Source organism: Olea europaea, unplaced genomic scaffold, assembly GCF_002742605.1.
Source record: "Olea europaea var. sylvestris unplaced genomic scaffold, O_europaea_v1 scaffold374, whole genome shotgun sequence".
NCBI lineage: Eukaryota > Viridiplantae > Streptophyta > Magnoliopsida > Lamiales > Oleaceae > Olea > Olea europaea.
Window position 1 is genome coordinate 49,549 of NW_019256747.1, and position 20,601 is coordinate 70,149.

General features: G+C 34.5%; 2 protein-coding genes and 1 long non-coding RNA gene across 6 annotated transcripts; 1 reads left to right on the plus strand and 2 right to left on the minus strand.

Annotated features, from left to right (window-relative positions):
• Positions 1-588: 588 nt before the first annotated feature.
• Positions 589-7,387, minus strand: LOC111386823 (sugar carrier protein A-like). 2 transcript variants are annotated; one of them, XM_023011299.1, is made up of 4 exons: positions 7,068-7,387; positions 5,441-5,760; positions 4,626-5,252; positions 589-1,196 (listed from the first exon to the last, which is right to left on the minus strand). In XM_023011299.1, the coding sequence occupies exons 1-4, from the start codon at positions 7,210-7,212 to the stop codon at positions 762-764; spliced, it is 1,527 nt and encodes a 508-aa protein (XP_022867067.1). In that variant the 5' UTR covers positions 7,213-7,387; the 3' UTR covers positions 589-761. The 2 variants fall into 2 exon arrangements, with proteins under 2 accessions (XP_022867067.1, XP_022867068.1); XM_023011300.1 differs by lacking the exons at positions 4,626-5,252; positions 5,441-5,760; positions 7,068-7,387 and adding an exon at positions 1,663-2,362.
• LOC111386824 lies at positions 1,155-1,656 on the plus strand. Its single transcript, XR_002701332.1, has 3 exons — positions 1,155-1,230; positions 1,371-1,420; positions 1,534-1,656. It is a non-coding gene; the product is annotated as an uncharacterized LOC111386824 (long non-coding RNA).
• A 3,374-nt stretch (positions 7,388-10,761) lies between the features above and the next one.
• On the minus strand, positions 10,762-19,870 carry LOC111386819 (adenylate kinase 5, chloroplastic). 3 transcript variants are annotated; one of them, XR_002701330.1, is made up of 20 exons: positions 19,461-19,869; positions 19,101-19,202; positions 18,161-18,289; positions 17,955-18,089; positions 16,846-16,992; positions 15,627-15,701; positions 15,445-15,535; positions 15,117-15,166; positions 14,846-14,974; positions 14,267-14,302; positions 14,100-14,180; positions 13,879-14,017; positions 13,203-13,282; positions 13,052-13,117; positions 12,016-12,045; positions 11,822-11,931; positions 11,311-11,448; positions 11,177-11,206; positions 11,012-11,101; positions 10,762-10,911 (listed from the first exon to the last, which is right to left on the minus strand). XR_002701330.1 is itself a non-coding variant. In XM_023011296.1 (18 exons), the coding sequence occupies exons 1-18, from the start codon at positions 19,659-19,661 to the stop codon at positions 11,173-11,175; spliced, it is 1,773 nt and encodes a 590-aa protein (XP_022867064.1). In that variant the 5' UTR covers positions 19,662-19,870. The 3 variants fall into 3 exon arrangements, 1 of the variants encoding a protein (XP_022867064.1); XR_002701331.1 differs by lacking the exon at positions 17,955-18,089 and having other exon boundaries at positions 19,461-19,870; XM_023011296.1 differs by lacking the exons at positions 10,762-10,911; positions 11,012-11,101 and having other exon boundaries at positions 11,173-11,206; positions 19,461-19,870.
• Between the last annotated feature and the right edge of the window lie 731 nt (positions 19,871-20,601).

Below are 20,601 nucleotides of genomic sequence, written 5' to 3' on the forward strand. Positions count from 1 at the left end.
TAAATTAATAAAATATTTAAATGAGAAATCAAATTAAATATTAATTTTTTATTTAAACAAGTGATTAAATAAATAAATTAAATATTAAATAAATAATATACATAATTGATTAAGATAATTAATTAAGAAAATATTTAAACAAGAAAGTAAAATAAATATTAATTTTTTTAATTTGAGTAATTGTTTAAAATAAATAATTAAATATAAAGTGAAAAGTGTTTGGTTTTTTAATTTGTAACTTAAGAATATTTTTGTCTTTTGAAATAAAATTCTATCTTTGTAATTGTATAAACTACTTAAGGAAATTTTTGTCTGTTACTCAATAAAATGCCATTTGGATGATTGGCAAATTTTTTTGGTTAAAGTGAAAAAATGGCTAGACTTGCCCAAACTTAAAATTAAGGGAGCGGGTTTCCATTTGAATACTCGACTTTCTTTTATTTTCAAAATAGTCATCAAACTTTGTGTTTTGTTTCAGATTAATCCATCCATTCGTCTCCCCTCCCTTGTGTATGGAGCTGAAAGATGGTTGATGCTATTATTCTTCGCGGTTCAGCATATGTAGGCAATCGAGATCACATTGTTGTATTAGGAAATTTCAACAGAATCGATTTCACTTCACTTTCATAAAAAGCCCACACAATAACAATTCATCAGATGTTTTTTCTTCATGATATTAAGCTAATAATATTAGAATATCGTCCACAGTCGACAGTCCCTTATGTGTTTGATCATTTGCTTGACTAAGTTTCTTGATACCATTACGACTCCGTTTCTGCCTCTGAGTATATGGGAACAATCTTTTTCCAGAACCAGTGTTTTTCCCACAAGAATATCATCTCTTCGATGGGCACGCCCTTTGTCTCGGGAAGGAAGAGATAGACAAAGATCGTCATGATGGTAATCCAACCCGCAAAGAAGAGGAAAATCCCAAACTTGAATGCACATAAGAGGGTGAGGAAAGATTGGCCTATTACGAATGTGAAGAAGAGATTTACTGCAACTGTAATGCTCTGTCCAGCAGATCGAGTTTCTAGTGGGAATATTTCGCTGGGGACTGTCCAGCCAAGAGGTCCCCATGACCACCCGAAAGCTGCAACAAAGAGACAGATTATAACCACAACCAATATCGAGAAGCTATTTGAAAGTCCCTCGTCACTTCTGAATTTGAGCCCCAGTATGATTGCTACTATCACCTGCATTATACATGAATATCCATTTGGAATTTAGGTAGCTGAGGCACCATTTAATAATAAAAATGCATACTTTTTGAGCTTGAATGATTAGAAGTTTCAGTTTTTTTAGTTGTCGTTAGTTACATGTATCAAATACTAACTTATAAGGATTCATGCGTGATTCACAACTTACAGGGTAATAATAGAACAAATGCTCCTGTTTAAGAGCCTGGCAGTCTATAATGGTAGGGATGAAGTTCTATAAATTCAAGTATCATGTAAATTCAAGAACTAAGAGTTTCATTTTCCCTCGTGTGTGCATAGATGTGAACCATCAGTATTGTTTTTGTATTTTCAGGCAATTTGACTACGAAGAGAACATTTCAATGATAGTTAAAGGGGCTGTGTGCTTGTGAATCACTATGGTTTCCACGAGGTGTAATACGGCATTTTGTTGGTCAGAAGAAAAGAATGGTTGTTCTCTTACCTGACACACAACCATTTGTATTCCTCCGCTAATCAGTAAAGCTCTGCGGCCCAATCTATCAACAGTCGCAATAGATATGAAAGTGGAAGAAGCGAGTACTGCTCCAGTCAAAGCCGAGGAGTAGAGAGAAGCATTTCCGCCAAATCCCATAGTCTGAAACAACACGGGGGCATAGAAAAGAATAGAATTTATGCCTGTAAGTATCTGAAAAGTTGGCATGAAGATTGCCATGACCAACTGCGGCCTGTTCCTCTTCTCAAGGATGTTTCTGAAAGGATGCTTGATAGAATTTGCAAGATCACTAGCATCAATTATGTCTTGCAATTCTGCATGGACATCTGAGGTTCCCCTGATTTTCTCGAGAACATTTTGTCCCTTTTCTTTTAATCCTCTTTCAATTAAACTGTTAGGTGTTTCAGGAAGAAATATCCCGCCTATTGCCATCAAAATAGCAGGTACTGCTGCAAGGCCTAGGGAAAGCCTCCACCCCCATGGCCTAAGCTTCTCTGTTCCATAGTTTATCATGTTTGCTGTGAAGATCCCAAGTGTCGTTGCCAATTGAAACATCATATTTAGGCCTCCTCGAAGATGAGTTGGTGCCATTTCTGACAAATACAGCGGCACTGCCTTCAAGCACAAACAAGAGAGCGAGCAGGCAATTTGCATTGCTTCAGTTTGTTCTTCGATTATAACATTTTCTAACTCGCTTTGGTCTAATATGACTGCAAAAATTGTATCAACTTTTTCATTTATGATGCAACTTTCAGTGGAACTAGTCTCTGAATGGAAGTCTCTCTCTTTAATGCTTGGACCAATATGGTAGCCCCTACTTCTCTCAGTTTCCCGTCTACTATATTTCTAAATAAATATAAATAAGCATAAATGCACATGTACATGGGGGTGGGCTCGTCTACTACGGGGTTTTACCGAGCTCGCTCAACAAAAGTGCAAAGGGCTAGTTGCATGGTGAAATCGCTGCTCGACTAACTGGTGAGGCGCGCCTGAGTTGACCAGCAGTTGACACCCATACACGTACAATTTGGAGTTTGGGTATTAGATATTTTAGGTTTGGTTCATTGAATTTCTACACTTAATCATATATTTTAATACTAGAACCACTATACTAATCCTCGTTTTGATTCAATTTTAATTCTTAAATTTTGTATCAAATTGTCAATATGCACTGCGCATGAAAGACGGCAAAAGGTGGACTTCTTGGGTGTTGACGATTTTCTAATATTAATTTCGTAGTGGCAATAAATAAATGAATCGTGCTTGGTGAGCAACATGGATGACAATTTTGTTTACAGAATGCCACATGACATTATGTTATTAGATAGTTTAAACAAAAAAAATTATTTTTTGCAACCAACTATTTTTTGCCAACACACCACATTGCCACATTGTCATCCTAGGTTTTACAAATAGCAAAATCATAAATAAATATTACATTACTCTATTATGTGATGAAATTGAACTTCAACTAATATTGGTTTATATAGCCTTTTGTTCATATTTAATTCTGTCGATTTATCGTATCATATATCTAAACATTTCTTCTAATCGTACAAGCCAAGAGCATAGGATAGTTCGTGCAATCAACTTATAATTAATTACATACATATGTTGATAATGAGGAAGAGTAATGCTATTTAGCTTCTTTGGAGTTACAACATCAGTTTAAGTGGCGTTAATGTGAAAATAGGTGGAATTAAATAATTTATTTAATTTCACATTTCATCAGCCTATCATTTAGGTAACTTAGATTGGGTTTGTAATCTTACATAGCATTATTCAATGAAAGAACTAACACTATAGTCTTTTTATGTATAACGAAAAAGGGAACCATTTTTTCAACTGATAATTTTGACACAATTTTTTAAACAAATAATCATGAGTTTTAATTTAAGTCAATCTAACGCTCAATATCTTATAGATCTCGAGTGGTTATAATAAATTCTCCAATGATCTTAGTGAAATATGTATTGAGCGTTGAATTAATATAAACTAAAAGTCACGATTATTTGTCGAATAAATATGTTAAATTTATGAGCAGAAGGAACGGTCCCACTTAAAAAAATTAAAATTCATGCAACAATACCTTTAAAAGTATTTTTTCCAATGTTTTGAAAATTGGAGCGAACATGAATCCGAAAAAAGTAAGGGGTTAAGCCTCAATGGGTTGAACTGAGGCCGAACCAAAATTGAACCGATCGACAAAAATAATAAATAATAAATATCCTTTAAAAAAAAAAAAATCTAACCCTAATTGGTTAATTCCAATTAGGGGTGGGAACGGGTCGGTTCGGTTCTAAAGAGAATCGAACCGAACCAAAATTCTCGAGTATTTAGCAAATGGAACCGTCGGGTCCAAATGTAATTATGGAACCGTTCGGATTCGGTTCCGTTCGGTTCAGTTCGGTTCTGTGAGGTTCTGTACCATAATTAATTTTTTTAACATTTATAACAACATTATATAAATATAACTAATGACGCATTCAATGGTTTTGAAATGTCAGGGACTAGTAGACTACCTTGTTCAAATGATCGCTACGGTCAAAATTTTGATTGGCGGAGGTCACAGCGTCGATCGACTATTATATAGGTTTTGGAATGTCAGCGATGCTGCAAAAGTCAAAACAGCGTTATGCACTTTAATGTAAGTGTTTAGGGTTATTTAGTGGGTTGGATCTTGTTCGACTAAGAAACGTAATAATAAAATGGGTAATTTGGCCAAAAGTTAAAAAATTAGAATGAAACAAATTATTGGACCAAAAATTTGGATTTATAAATTGTTAATTTGTTTAGAAAAAATTAAAATTTAAATAATTTAATTTATTCAATATAAAAAAAAATTAGAAAGATTCGGTTCTTAGGGCTGTGTGCTTGTGAATCACTATGGTTTCCATGAGGTGTATTACGGCATTTTGTTGGTCAGAAGAAAAGAATGGTTGTTCTCTTACCTGACACACAACCATTTGTATTCCTCCGCTAATCAGTAAAGCTCTGCGGCCCAATCTATCAACAGTCGCAATAGATATGAAAGTGGAAGAAGCGAGTACTGCTCCAGTCAAAGCCGAGGAGTAGAGAGAAGCATTTCCACCAAATCCCATAGTCTGAAACAACACGGGGGCATAGAAAAGAATAGAATTTATGCCTGTAAGTATCTGAAAAGTTGGCATGAAGATTGCCATGACCAACTGCGGCCTGTTCCTCTTCTCAAGGATGTTTCTGAAAGGATGCTTGATAGAATTTGCAAGATCACTAGCATCAATTATGTCTTGCAATTCTGCATGGACATCTGAGGTTCCCCTGATTTTCTCGAGAACATTTTGTCCCTTTTCTTTTAATCCTCTTTCAATTAAACTGTTAGGTGTTTCAGGAAGAAATATCCCGCCTATTGCCATCAAAATAGCAGGTACTGCTGCAAGGCCTAGGGAAAGCCTCCACCCCCATGGCCTAAGCTTCTCTGTTCCATAGTTTATCATGTTTGCTGTGAAGATCCCAAGTGTCGTTGCCAATTGAAACATCATATTTAGGCCTCCTCGAAGATGAGTTGGTGCCATTTCTGACAAATACAGCGGCACTGCCTTCAAGCACAAACAAGAGAGCGAGCAGGCAATTTGCATTGCTTCAGTTTGTTCTTCGATTATAACATTTTCTAACTCGCAAAGTTTTTATAACGGAGTTTATACTAAATTTTATGATCACATGGTATTTAAGTCCTAAGCCAAGATAAGGCCCAGGCTGAATCAGTTCGATGGAGGTGAAAGTTTACCTGGTTTCCGAATCCAATGCCAACACCAAGCATGATCCGACCGAAAATGAGCATTGCCAGATTTACTGCTGACGCATCTAAAGTGGCTCCTATAATAAAACTTAATCCACCACAGATGATACTTCCTCGACGCCCATACTTCCGTGTGATGGGAGATGCTACAATAGACGATACCAAGCCAGCAAGATATAGAGAAGAAGTAAATGCTGCAAGGCCTTGGTTGTTGTATTTGCAGTAGTTGTTTTCATGCGCGTGCTTTTTTTGTCTGTAGACTGCGGGGAAGAATTTCACGAGAAATCCATCCATTGAGGTGACTCCACCTGTCAATAATAATTACAGACATCTTCAGTTTCTCAGCCATTCACTGGCATATTAGTTCTTCCCATTCCCCCAATTTATATGCATTTGTTCTGCAGTTATAAGCTTATATTTGACAGCCATTCAAACCCAACAGCTAGAGAACCCAAAATTTACTGTCTGAAACTTTGATCTGTACTTCTCAGAAAAGACACAAATTTTAAACTAAATTGTTTGACAGAAGAACTTTATAAGTTTCCCAAAATTGAAGATAGAGATCAAGCAATAGAATTTCGATTTTTGTGTGGAAAGATATTGATTGGTAGAACCTTTGATAAAAAGAAAGAGATTGTTGGTGGGCTGCCTCTCTAATCTTGGCTGGACCAAATTTAGTAATATTGGGCCTTGTCGGGTTGGTTGATCCAACGAGTTGAAATGTTTGGAAATGAAAAGCGTTTTTGGAAACATGTTTTTTCTTAATAAAGGGCGACTGTCGTGGACCTTACACTTAGCACCTTTGCGATCGTTGGATCATTGATATTTTGATGGACTGTTAAAAGTCTCGTGACTCTTTTGCCCTAATGTGAGTGAATGGTTCTATGAGGGTTTTCTGGACTCATCAGTTCTTGTATCTTTCTGAAAACAATCTCTAATTTGAGTGATGTTAGGATTGTATTTGGTATACGATCCGTGAGATTGTAGAAAACTAAATGTTGTATAAAAGAGAGGCGAAAGAAAACTGAAATTGAAGGAACAGTGGTTTCTTCATACATTTTGTATCGATTCTTTGTGATTCTTAGTGGATTCGAGCCTAATTTACTTTTGTAGATCGGGTGAGTAGGCCTTTTGGTTGAACATCCGGCCCTTAGGGGCGAAAATTCTTGTGTTATTTATGTTTCTGTAATTCTTTATTGCTGCAATCAATTTTTGAATGAAATCATAATCATGAGACCAACAGAGATGCTGACACTGTGTATGAATCACTCACATATTCTTTTGAATTATATATATCCGGGGGATTATTTTGGAAAAGTAGTAGGGATATGCAAGAACAAATCCCACACACACACTCAAATTTTAAACACATTTCATATTTTAATCCCTTCTCTAACTTTCTGGTCAGAGCCTGTTCGGTCACCATCTTGGCCACCAATCTGGACCAACCGGGCTGTTCGTTTTGCTGGAACAGATAGTGGGTTCAAGATCTTTCTATCAACATACATGAATATAAAGATGAATTTATAATTGTTCTTCTTTCTGATAAGGCCTAAGGGAGACTTTTTGTGGCAGGTAATAAACATAGAATTTAAAACACATTAAGAGTTTGTACCTGAAATTCCAATATCATAGCCGAAGAGTGATCCTCCAACTGCAGCAACTATACAGGCGATGATAACAAAAGCAGTGACCCTTCCCTTGTACTGCTCTGCTCTCTCTTTTGCCACACCTCTTGGTGCAAAAGACCCTCCAGCCATGGCTATCTACCTTCCACCAAAAGTTTGGCTGAGGTATCTGAATTTCAATTCTTTCGAGTTGACTATTTATGTGCACTCAATAACTCTTTGAAACATAGTAACTAGAACACGTCATTTTAGTTTTGGTCTAATATGACTGCAAAAATTGTATCAACTTTTTCATTTATGATGCAACTTTCAGTGGAACTAGTCTCTGAATGGAAGTCTCTCTCTTTAATGCTTGGACCAATATGGTAGCCCCTACTTCTCTCAGTTTCCCGTCTACTATATTTCTAAATAAATATAAATAAGCATAAATGCACATGTACATGGGGGTGGGCTCGTCTACTACGGGGTTTTACCGAGCTCGCTCAACAAAAGTGCAAAGGGCTAGTTGCATGGTGAAATCGCTGCTCGACTAACTGGTGAGGCGCGCCTGAGTTGACCAGCAGTTGACACCCATACACGTACAAGTTGGAGTTTGGGTATTAGATATTTTAGGTTTGGTTCATTGAATTTCTACACTTAATCATATATTTTAATACTAGAACCACTATACTAATCCTCGTTTTGATTCAATTTTAATTCTTAAATTTTGTATCAAATTGTCAATATGCACTGCGCATGAAAGACGGCAAAAGGTGGACTTCTTGGGTGTTGACGATTTTCTAATATTAATTTCGTAGTGGCAATAAATAAATGAATCGTGCTTGGTGAGCAACATGGATGACAATTTTGTTTACAGAATGCCACATGACATTATGTTATTAGATAGTTTAAACAAAAAAAATTATTTTTTGCAACCAACTATTTTTTGCCAACACACCACATTGCCACATTGTCATCCTAGGTTTTACAAATAGCAAAATCATAAATAAATATTACATTACTCTATTATGTGATGAAATTGAACTTCAACTAATATTGGTTTATATAGCCTTTTGTTCATATTTAATTCTGTCGATTTATCGTATCATATATCTAAACATTTCTTCTAATCGTACAAGCCAAGAGCATAGGATAGTTCGTGCAATCAACTTATAATTAATTACATACATATGTTGATAATGAGGAAGAGTAATGCTATTTAGCTTCTTTGGAGTTACAACATCAGTTTAAGTGGCGTTAATGTGAAAATAGGTGGAATTAAATAATTTATTTAATTTCACATTTCATCAGCCTATCATTTAGGTAACTTAGATTGGGTTTGTAATCTTACATAGCATTATTCAATGAAAGAACTAACACTATAGTCTTTTTATGTATAACGAAAAAGGGAACCATTTTTTCAACTGATAATTTTGACACAATTTTTTAAACAAATAATCATGAGTTTTAATTTAAGTCAATCTAACGCTCAATATCTTATAGATCTCGAGTGGTTATAATAAATTCTCCAATGATCTTAGTGAAATATGTATTGAGCGTTGAATTAATATAAACTAAAAGTCACGATTATTTGTCGAATAAATATGTTAAATTTATGAGCAGAAGGAACGGTCCCACTTAAAAAAATTAAAATTCATGCAACAATACCTTTAAAAGTATTTTTTCCAATGTTTTGAAAATTGGAGCGAACATGAATCCGAAAAAAGTAAGGGGTTAAGCCTCAATGGGTTGAACTGAGGCCGAACCAAAATTGAACCGATCGACAAAAATAATAAATAATAAATATCCTTTAAAAAAAAAAAAATCTAACCCTAATTGGTTAATTCCAATTAGGGGTGGGAACGGGTCGGTTCGGTTCTAAAGAGAATCGAACCGAACCAAAATTCTCGAGTATTTAGCAAATGGAACCGTCGGGTCCAAATGTAATTATGGAACCGTTCGGATTCGGTTCCGTTCGGTTCAGTTCGATTCTGTTAGGTTCTGTACCATAATTAATTTTTTTAACATTTATAACAACATTATATAAATATAACTAATGACACATTCAATGGTTTTGAAATGTCAGGGACTAGTAGACTACCTTGTTCAAATGATCGCTACGGTCAAAATTTTGATTGGCGGAGGTCACAGCGTCGATCGACTATTATATAGGTTTTGGAATGTCAGCGATGCTGCAAAAGTCAAAACAGCGTTATGCACTTTAATGTAAGTGTTTAGGGTTATTTAGTGGGTTGGATCTTGTTCGACTAAGAAACGTAATAATAAAATGGGTAATTTGGCCAAAAGTTAAAAAATTAGAATGAAACAAATTATTGGACCAAAAATTTGGATTTATAAATTGTTAATTTGTTTAGAAAAAATTAAAATTTAAATAATTTAATTTATTCAATATAAAAAAAAATTAGAAAGATTCGGTTCTTATTCGATTTTTCGATTCTTGGTCTAGAACCAAACCGTACCCATCGGTTCTCAATTCAGATACCCGTTCGAATATTTAATTTGACAAAAATCATCGGATTCGATTTGGGAGATTTGCCTAGCCCTATCTCCAATTCAACCATACTATTAGCAAATACACTCTCTCTAATTTATTATCATTAGTCAAATATTGTTTATCGAACAATAATTTAGTGCAAAACAAAAAGAAATAATATTAAATTAAAAAATGATGGGACCCATCTACTTCTTTAAAACAAAAGTGTAGCCTGTCATTACCGTCATCCAACTTTCTTGATTTTGAGAATTGAGAGAGATGATCATACAGTCATTGAAAGAAGAACGGTGAACGTGAAAGAGAAACAGAACAAAATCAATAGTTCTAATATCTGAAAAATAGAAAGCAAAAAAGAAAAAAAGATGATGAAACATAAAGCAACAACAGTTTCTTTCAACCTCATCAAAGGTAAGATTAAAAGGATAAAGATCACTTCTAAATCTAGAAAGAAATTGAAAAGTCACCGGATTTTTTCCTTTTTTGTATCTTGATTCTGACCATTCAACTTGTAAAAATCTTTTCCGGGTCTCCGATTTTCGATTAGCCATCCGGTTTAACAGTTTTGACACCGATTTTTGAATGAACAGTTTTGTGAGTATAATCAAATTGATTTTGCTGTCGGTTTCCAATTTTTCCGGTTCACCTATCCGATCCGATCTTAAGAACACTGATTTTTTAATGAACGATTTTTGAATAAAATTGCACATGCTAATATTTCAACCCTGTCGCCTATGAAATAAAGAGCGTGATAACTGAGCCCCTTTTCGACTATCGTTTATTAAAACTTATTTTCAACTCCACATTTTATAAAATCCATAAGTTTTATTAATTTTTTTGTCCTATATTTCACCAACTTCTATTAAAATTTATTAAAAAAAATAAATTTTAATTTATCCAAATCAAACAAGGACTTGGTATCTTCACATTCCGCGTTCCTTATTGCATTCATTACTCGTAAAATTCGTATATAGGTTAAACTTTTTTCTTCAATTTCCAACAATTGATTTAACATCAAGACAAAAGACGAATAGCATTGAAAACGGAAATTGTATTTATCAATATGTGCTTTGGATTAATAGAAGAGTCATATATATTACTCCTACACTAATTCATATATATACAAATGCAATGCACGTTCACAACTTATAGTACAAGTTGATTATTTAACAAAGGTATTCTAATATATATGAATAAAATATCACTTTTTCATTTAAAACCCAAGTATAGTAGAACTCTCTCTCTCAATTGGCAAAATACTACCATAAGGTTGCATTTTTCACCTCGTAATGCTGGAATATAGAAATCTTATTGTTAGATGGATAACCATTTCCAAGATTCTGTGGCAGGAAAAATGGAAAAAAGTAAAATTAATTAAAAGTGTGAAAAATATAACTCAATCTTCAGTTTAAAGTATTGAGCGATGGGTGTTTTATGTACCATTATCCCTGATAGACTGATAGGGACAGAGGGTGCAGTTCTTAGTCGACGCCTGCTTTTTTGGCTCAAAGTATGCCACTCAAGAAGCCCCTAAAAGGAAATGAAAGTATGTCATTAACATCAAACGAATTTCATATGTACAATGAAATGAACTTGTATTCTTACCATATTCCGGTCGCTCTTTTAGTTTCATTTCTGCAAGTATAGTATGACAATCAAATTATGATACATATGGACTAATTACTGGAGGCAAACTTCAAAAGCAAGCAGCTAACTTTCAAAATATAGAGTTGTGTTACCTAGTTTTTCCTTCAAATGCGTCGTTGATTTCTTCTCCAGTAGGTCTTTTTGGAAATGTTGACAAGATTACATATTTCTCCTTCCCAGCAGATACATCCACCCTCTTGTACAACTCGTACTCATACGGGTAAGACATCCTGATATTATAATGCAACTTCTCTTGTGAGCCTCAACATGGACAATTATTCCATAATAGTTTCCAAAAATTATTGGCATCCCCTCAGCATTAGTACTCTACATTTCTGCTTATATTTACTCATGTATATCTATCTTTATATCCCCTCATACAGCCAGAGTCAGTGAGAACTCAAGTACTTGACATGTTACTTCAGAGAACATTGTAAAAAAAAATTGAGGTGAGTTTAATAATGCATGTCATTCCAAAAATATAGCTCATAGCTTCAATACTAACTATAAACCATAAACATTGCATACAGCAAGAGGGGAGGAAATTACTTATAAATTGGTTTTGAAAGAAATGGCAGGACTATAAATTACTAATAATCACACCTGAGAGCCCCCATGATAGGATATTGTGTCCCCGCATAATAGAGCAGCCGGAAGCAGTAGCATATTTCAAATGAAGCGGCATATTCTAATCTCTTCTCTCGACCCATTGTCTTGCAGATAACTCACAAATTAGAAACTCACCAAATAGATGCTGTGATCATGCAATTATTTGTGCCTGATCAGTCAGTACTTACTTGCATGATGCCACTTGAACCTGGCAAATCCTAACAATTTTCAATACGAATAATAATCAGTGATTTTTCAAGACAATCTGCATAAAGATAACCAGGATAACAGAACTGTAGTACATAGATACTTTCATTATTTCAAGTTGAAGGACGTCTGATTTTAATAGAATCCTCCAGTATACCTACCAAAAGTGGTGAAACTAATACTTAGGTACACAAAACTGATAAAAAGCTTGGTACTGCTGCTAATCTACTACCACCAACCTATGGGGCTTCTCTTATCAGGGTATCATATTCGTTATACCACTAGATATTCAATTTATGAGCTTATATTGACACTTGGACAAAATTCTATCTATGACAAAGAGGAACAGGAGTTCAAGCTTGAACTTTTTTGTGCACACGGATTTGTGCAGGTCAAATATCTATCATTCGACAAGGTCTCATATTTTAGCAAAATTTTCAAACAAGCTGAACACATTGGTTTCCATGCAAGTTTCCAACTCAAGCTAGACTTTTAGCTTAAATGAATCAACCAGATTAACAAAATTAAACTCAAGCTTACAAATTTATTAACGAACTAGTTTAAACAGGCTAGCTAAATTTTTCTAATGGACACAAAAGAGCTCAAAGTCTACTAGAGATTTTATGAATAAGTTAATTTTTTTCTTAGTTCTGCTTGTTCAAAGCCTATCAGGTGATCAAGCTCCATGCAGCTCAAGCTTTTAGTCTAGCTTGAGATCATTTGCAAGTATTTGACTCAGCATAACTTGCTCACAGCTCTAGTTGAATCATTGAAAGAAGAATATAGTAATGTGTATGGCCCAATAACTTGCTTTTGTAATAATATATTTGACTCATTTGAAAAGACTCATGCGACGAGAGTGGTTACAATTAACTCGAGGTTCAAAGTATTTTTCAGTTGCCTACCTAGGAACAAGCATCAGGGTAAGAACTAAAGTTTCTTTTACCTTTTCTTCTAAACAATATATAAATACGCATAAAGAATGAAGCATACTGCTTATAGAGTTTTTAATCCAACCTTCAGCCTAGGATTGACAAGAACAACGGGACGATGTCCTGCAGCAGTAGTCATAGCTCTAAGATCCTGCATTATTAAATTCCAGGATTGTGAAATAGAGAATCTAAATATAATCAAGAAGCGAATCACATTTTACTCTCTAGTTCCTGACATCAATGATACAGTTTCCCACAGCATTTTGAGGAGCCACTAAGATAAACATGTCATCTTGCTCATCAACCTCCTTGCCACCTGCAGACACACAGTACATATTCATATCGAGGGTCATATCACCAGTGAACTTATATTTTGAAGTCCTTCAAACTGAATTCACAAACTATTGCTGCAATAAATCAATAACTGACAAGAAACCAGACAAAAGAGCATGTAAAAGATAAGAGCACCAAGATTATCTTATTCCAAAAATTTAGAATACTAATATTACAGTAATTCCAACATTAGCATTCTCATCATCATGGAATTACTATCTTCACCAACATTATTACCTTCATGCTTGTTTGGTATTGATTTTAAGTACTTATACGTTGTGGATCCCATGGAATGTGTGGATAATAAGTAAATAGTAAGTTATGGATTTTACAAAATGTACAAATAAAAAGTATGCTTGACCAGCTTAAATTTTATTTTAAGCTTTGCCAAACAGGCACTTCATCTTTACTAGAAATTAGGCGTTTCACCATAAAAGAGGACAAATAATTAACATGAAAACAAGAGAATTAGTATGCATATTGAATCAGCAATGATTACGGAATGCTAACATCCAAAAGAAATACATAACAAAGCTTCACAAAACACTTTTACACATATTAATCAACTCAGTCCAATACCTATAGAACCAATCTTGATAAAAGTATCCCTAGCACCATAATCTCCCCAATCCATGAACTCTAAAATTTTTCGAGTTCCTGCAAGCTGCAATGGCATTCCAGCAACTGCTCCTTCTCCCATAGACCCTTGCACGCAAACCTAAAAGAGAAATCTGGAAGATCAATACATACCTACTGTATGAAAAACATTAGATCAATAGTAGGAAGCCAGTTATATTAACCTTGACACGCTTTCCATCATCTGCAAAGGAAAGAGCAAGAACACGAACAAGTTCCATTAAGGTACCTATTCGATAAACATCCTGTTCATGACAAGATATCATTAACTCTGAACTGATCAGAAAGAATTAAATATAAAAAAGGAAGTGAATAAAAGAAAGATTCTCACCATTTCTGGATTCAGCTCTGGAATATTGATCTCCACCTAGAACACATCATTATTCATCATGAGCTCAAGCTCTTGACAAATTCAAGATACTAAGGTTCAAGGAATATACTACAATGCTCTTGGCCCATTCCCCAAACAAAGTAAAAGAAAAGAGGCATTTTAATAGTTATACTAACATCAACTTTCGATTTTTCTCCATCATAAGCAGTATGCCTGAGAAAAATTAAATCCTTCCAATCTCTCCCTCCCTCCCTCTCCCTCTCCATCTCTCTCTCTCTCTCTCTCTCTCTCTCTCTCTCTCTCTCTCTGATTTAAACTCGCAATTAACAGGAGTTCAGAATTTCCACACTAGATGAATATGTCCATGAAGGACCCTGCCCCTGTTTGAGTAGCAAAATACGTCCATTAACTCCTATAATTTTAGATATTCAATATCTATAAGAAGTTCATGTTGTAGCCTCACAAAGTAGCTAGATTCTCCATTAAGGAATATAATAAAATGATTATAAATAAGAAGTCATAAAGCCAACCTAACTGCATCTCTTTGAATTTAAAAAGGAACCTACAAAGATATCAGACCTTTATTTGAGTTTTCCCATCATTTATTGCTCTTTGGGTTGCTTGCAAAACATCATCATAAAAATACTCCCTGATTTCTCTAGAATGAGGAATATTATTCAGTCTGGTTGGTATTCCTCTCCAATTTTCCTGTAGAAGTCAATGGCAGAATACATGAAGGAATCTACAGAGCTAACAGTAGTCTTTTCAAACTTTATGTAGTTATCTGATATCTCAAGAGAATTCAAGAAAATGTCTATGCTTATATAAACTATAACAAGTAACTAGATACCTTGTTTGAAGGTTTCCCGTCAGAATGGCTGTCACTTACTGTTAATTTACCTGTATAGTAATGAAGATCAATGAATCCAAAACAATTACCAGCAGATAAAAGTCTGGCTGAAAATTGGCAGGTTGAGTTGAATTATTTGAGAACACGATATTTGAAAAGAGAAATATCTCTACTACTAGATATTTATGATGTCAATTTGTCTGTCCCCCATTCTCAGCCCGAGGTGTCAAATTGAAGAGCTGCAACTGATAATTTTTCATCAAAAACAAAGGCTTACAGCTCTTATATTAATTCATTGTAATTGGACATTTATGCTGGAAGAATTTACCTGATTTTGATGCCTCTTTATCTTTCTGCACTCTTGACAACAAAGAATCTATTTCCTTAAAAACCACTCCTTTTGGACGATTTCCATCAATCTATTGAATAAGTAGTAATAAGAAAAATTCATGGGAATATACACATTTACAGGGTTTGAAGTAAAACAACCATCTTCAAGTTTAACAATACCTTCTTCGATATGTTCAAGTATGTCGATAAAACCGTCTCTGCATTTTGCTTGTATATTCGCAGGCGTGATTTCACCTGAAAACATTGAATATGCATTTAGGGTAGGAATATATATTCCAATAGGTCAGTGAAGATATCCGAACGTGACTACAGGTTAGCTGTACTTTTACACTTTCTCTCACCTAACTCCATAAACACTTTATCCTTCCTAGTAATTTAACTGTTAATAGTCAAATTCCAGCATGTGAAATCATGAGGTTATGCTTATAAATTGGATCAATCTTCATATATATGTCAACATTTAACAATTCAATTATTTTGAGAATACGAGAAAGACTGATCAACTTCTGTTTAAGACGCACAATGCATAAGTTATGATATATTGGAACATTATAATATCCATATAAGGCAAGTATTGTCAAAGGATATGGAACTTTCAAGTCATTCTATTATTAAAAGTACACATTTCCAGCATGGATATGTTCAGCAACCTTTTTTCTGATTGGGCTTAACTGAAATTCCATCAGCTTCTCTTTGTTGCCAATCTATAGCCACACTATCACTTGCCTCTTGAAATCGTGTTTCTTCATATATAACTAACCGCATATTAGGTTCTTCCTGCTTATTATCAATCCCAATCAGCACCTATGCAACTTTTTCATTTTAATTAATATATATAGTCAGATTTTGAAACTTATTCATATAGCAACATCACTGCAGTACTCCCACACTTATTTCCAAGAAACATAATGCTTAAATGAGCATAGATTCAAATATTCATTTTACAGCTAATAATAGTGTATCTGAGCAGATTTGTCAGATATATTCTCCTCCATACATATGTCCTTCAAGAATGTTTGACTTCTTGTTTCCTCTGACTAGAAAATTTGCATTCAGCCAACACTACAATAAGCTTAAAGATCTTATTCAGCTTAGTAGGTAGACATCATTCACCTGTCTGTTATTTTAAAAATAATATAACAACTAACCTGAAGAAATTCTAAATTAATGCTCAGACGAAAAAGTGCATCCTAAAGGCTTCAATGGCCTTAGCATTTTAGATGAAATTCATCCACTTACAATGAAGGTATCAAACGGCACGTTCTGTGACATTTTCCAAGTTTACACGAAGTACAATGCCAGTGAGATGAACTATCCCATAAAAGCATCAGATACGTGCAGGAAACATGAGATATTTATCACCGTTAGGTTGAGATACCTTATCCTCTGTGTCATCAGGGCGAGTAATAAGCCTTGCTTTAATTTCACCATTCTCAGGAGGGAAATTATTTATATGGTAGATCCTTCCCGTTACAGGATCCAGCCTTCTACCAACACATCTGTCGATTAGAATATCATCAGGAACCTGAATAAAAGATAGTCTCTGTAAAAATAAGTCCCACAAAGCAATTCTAAATAGAGAACTAGTATTTTTCTTTGAAATGAAATAAGTAGAGTTAAAGTTAAGCTTAAGCTTAAGTCAATGCAATTGCTCATGCAACATATTTTCCTTCCATGTTATAATTAATGCTTGACACCCTAGACATGAGGAAGACTTCTCAAAAATCTTTACATATTCATGATGGTTAGTTTGGATTCATGAATTTATATATATATATATTTTGAAGCGCGTTCTCTCCTCTGCCATACAAATAGCACAAAAGAGCATATTTATAAAAAACCCTGTGCACGTAGGCAAAAAGCTACAAGTTTGCACATGATACACATTTTATATTACTAATGGGATGAGTTCACATGAACCTTGCCTGTGGAGGAATCAAGGAAATACTCCTTAGGCAGGAGTATGTGATTTTCTTTCTTCCCTTTCACCAAAATAAAAATTATGTTCTGAAAAATTCAGTTAACTTTATGTTGATAGAAAAATCCTTCTTTTTATGATAATTGAAAAAGTGTTCTACACCCTTTCTCAAGTATGCATGGAGTTACAGATGGGCTGTTACCTGAATTTCTAATACACGTCAGATCCAATACTCCTGAATAAGTTTGAATATTTAAAGCCTTTAAAGGGGATATGATCCAATATATATTAAAAAATAGTTGAATTCCATGTTCTGTTAAATTGTAGTCTTTGAGGTAGTAATATAAAATAGAACTTCATAATCTGAAAGATTATCTCTAAGTATTATTAATTTTTGAGTCTTCTACCCAAATAAATAAAGCCTTCTTTTGTCTGTGTGATATCTAATGAATTATTTGCTTATTCTTTTTTTCTTCCCTTTCTAGAAGCAGAATTGGGATGCAGCAAGCTTCCACAAACGGTTGACGTAAAAGAAGCTTTAGAACGTCAATATATAACAACACACGTACGTCAAGCATAATGTATAAATCTGGTCTAATGTTCTTTTTCTCCAAACTCTCTGCTTGGGCAAAACTTCGAGGGTATCCATCTAAGAGCCACCCCTTCTCCTGAGCATCTTTTAGAGATAACCTTGTTGTCACCATCTATAAAATGAAGTGTTACTGCAGTACATTCGTGAACTAGAGAGAAAATGCAACAAGCAAAATATACCTACAGCTGTCACAATTTCATCAGGTACTAGATGACCAGAACTCATATACTCCTTTGCTTTGTTTCCAATTTCTGTACCAGCAGATACTTCAGCTCGTAGAAGATCTCCAGTTGATACATGTACCAATCCAAACTGAAGAATCCGGGAGAGAAGTCAAAAAGAGAAAATTTATATGTTGAAACAGTTTCATTACTTGGAGAAAGCAGTGAAGACTATGGGAGTGAGATATTACTGCCAATAACTATGCTATCAGAAGCATGTTCTTTTTCTCATTACGTGTCTGCTTTTTAAGGGAGAAAGATGAATAACAAGAAGAGCATGGATCAGGTGGACCACCTTTGGTTGCTAGGACTAATCTGTAAAAATGAATGCAGCAAGCTAGATGCAACTTTTAGCTACAAGCCAACTACAAAGAGAGACTTCAAGAAAAAATCCACATTCACCTCTATTATTGAAAACAAGATCTAGCTGAAACTTACTGAATTAGGGAGTTCATGGAAAAGGAAAAAGTGTCTGAGTTATGCTTTCTATTCAAGAAGTGAATTTATTCACTTCACTTTCCTTCACCACATTCCCACTTCAGTATCAATAATTTTGTGGAAATCTAGTCACAGCTAATTTTTCTTATATTGATGAAGAGAGTAGTGCATATCTGTAGGATGGATTCATAAGAGACATGGGCATGGTAATCAGCTTAAATATGGAATGCAGAAACACTACAAGTCAAACAACCTAGGGTATTTATTTTCATTCACTCTCTCTCTCTGCCAGAAGGGTATAAGACGTCTTGTACTAGCAATAAAAGTTGATTTTCTAATGAAAGTTCACATCTAAATGTTCTTTTCCTTTCTTTCTCTTTTTTCTTTTTAGAGCAGAGTGAAAAACAGTTCTCTTGGCAACTTCACGAGTAATGACAATGTATTAGAACACGAAATTAACTCACTTTCTCAACAATCATCTCACATTGAGTCCCTTTCCCCGATGCTGGTGCCCCAGATATCACCACTTTCAATGGCTCACTTGTCGAGCACATTATCTTCAGTCCCTGCACCCAGAAAATAGAAGAAAGATTCCAACAGTTAAAACAAATCAACCAAATCAATAATAGGACATAAAAACTAACAAGTATTATTTGAAAAACAAACAACTTAGTGCATAAACATACACGTGAAAATACATTATTGTTTCGATTTTCCCTCCAGTTTGAAACCCACTTCTATAGTTGTTAATACAAAAATAAAAAGGAGTAAATTACTAGCATCTACTGCGTATTTCAGATTACAAAGAGAGATAGTAAGCTGACCTTGTGTAGGGGTTTGCTTTTAATATTGGGATTTGTATTTGCATAGACATGGCGCGAAGCTAATTGTTGCGTGACAAGAGCGGATGAAAAAGAGAGAGAATTAGGAAGTGATGATGAGGGAGATGATTTAAAGAGAGAAGAGCAGGTTGGAGTTAAAGGAACGTTGCAGCAGTGAGTGGCAGTGGGGGAGTAATTCAACATGGTTGAAAGGCGCACTAAGGGGAATTCGTTTGTGTATTGGGGCGGGGAGGATAGGTTAGGCGGCGACTGTGCTGGTGGAAGAAGGTATAAAACTCATGCACTGAGGGGTTCTGTATGTAGGGGCGCGGAGGAGGCGTCGGGTGGTCGTGGTCGTTTGTTGATTTTTTGTAACGGAGAAGGACGACGCCTGAAATTAACGGACAAACTTCGGCATTCAAGATTGGGTTGGGCCACCCGATGTTTTTGGACAACAGTAATTCAACACGTACGGTCGTACTTCGTTTGACCAACATTAAATTCTATTATATTATATTTCATTTTTCTCTTTTTTATTTTTAGTTGCACAATTTTCAATAAAATAATATTATACATAAATCGAAATTTTTTTCTTTTTTTTAACCACTATTTTTCTAAAAATACGATTCTAGTCATTTTTGTTTCTAGAAAATGGGGGCCAAACGGAGGTTAAATTATAAATTTAATTAAATAAATCATATAATTTTATTTTTAATTGAATTTATCATATCGCGTCACATAGGTTGGTGTAGGCAGAGTAATTTCCGTCTTTTTAGCTAAGCATGAAAAATACAAAAATTGGGCGGACTTATCAATTTTTTAGCAAATAATTTATTATGGAAATTAATTTTATTTATTTGGCGAAAACTTCTCACTCAATATATCATTGACCATTGATCTTTATTTTGTTTAAAGCCATTATTGAACTTTACAAAATATTTCATTAAGATGATCGATTTAGTTTGACATTCATTTTTTTAACTGAAAATTATGTGTTCATGTGTCAATTAATTTAACTATTAGGGAATTTCAATTAAATCCTACTACTTGGCTCATGAATTCTTAGTTAATAAAATGAATGTCAAATTGAATCGATAGTTTTAATTAAATATTTGGTATAGTTCAGTGATGAGTTTAAAACAAA

Coding starts and splice junctions, on each gene's coding strand:
- LOC111386823 (XM_023011299.1), bottom strand. CDS start 7,212: ATGGCTGGAGGGTCTTTTGCACCAAGAGGTGTGGCAAAAGAGAGAGCA. Junction 5,253..5,440: donor GCATTGGATTCGGAAACCAG/GTAAACTTTCAC, acceptor TTGTGCTTGAAG/GCAGTGCCGCTGTATTTGTC. Junction 1,197..4,625: donor TACAAATGGTTGTGTGTCAG/GTAAGAGAACAA, acceptor TGTATAATGCAG/GTGATAGTAGCAATCATACT.
- LOC111386819 (XM_023011296.1), bottom strand. CDS start 19,661: ATGTTGAATTACTCCCCCACTGCCACTCACTGCTGCAACGTTCCTTTA. Junction 11,932..12,015: donor GTTCAAGTGGCATCATGCAA/GTAAGTACTGAC, acceptor GTTATCTGCAAG/ACAATGGGTCGAGAGAAGAG. Junction 11,207..11,310: donor GCATTTGAAGGAAAAACTAG/GTAACACAACTC, acceptor CTATACTTGCAG/AAATGAAACTAAAAGAGCGA.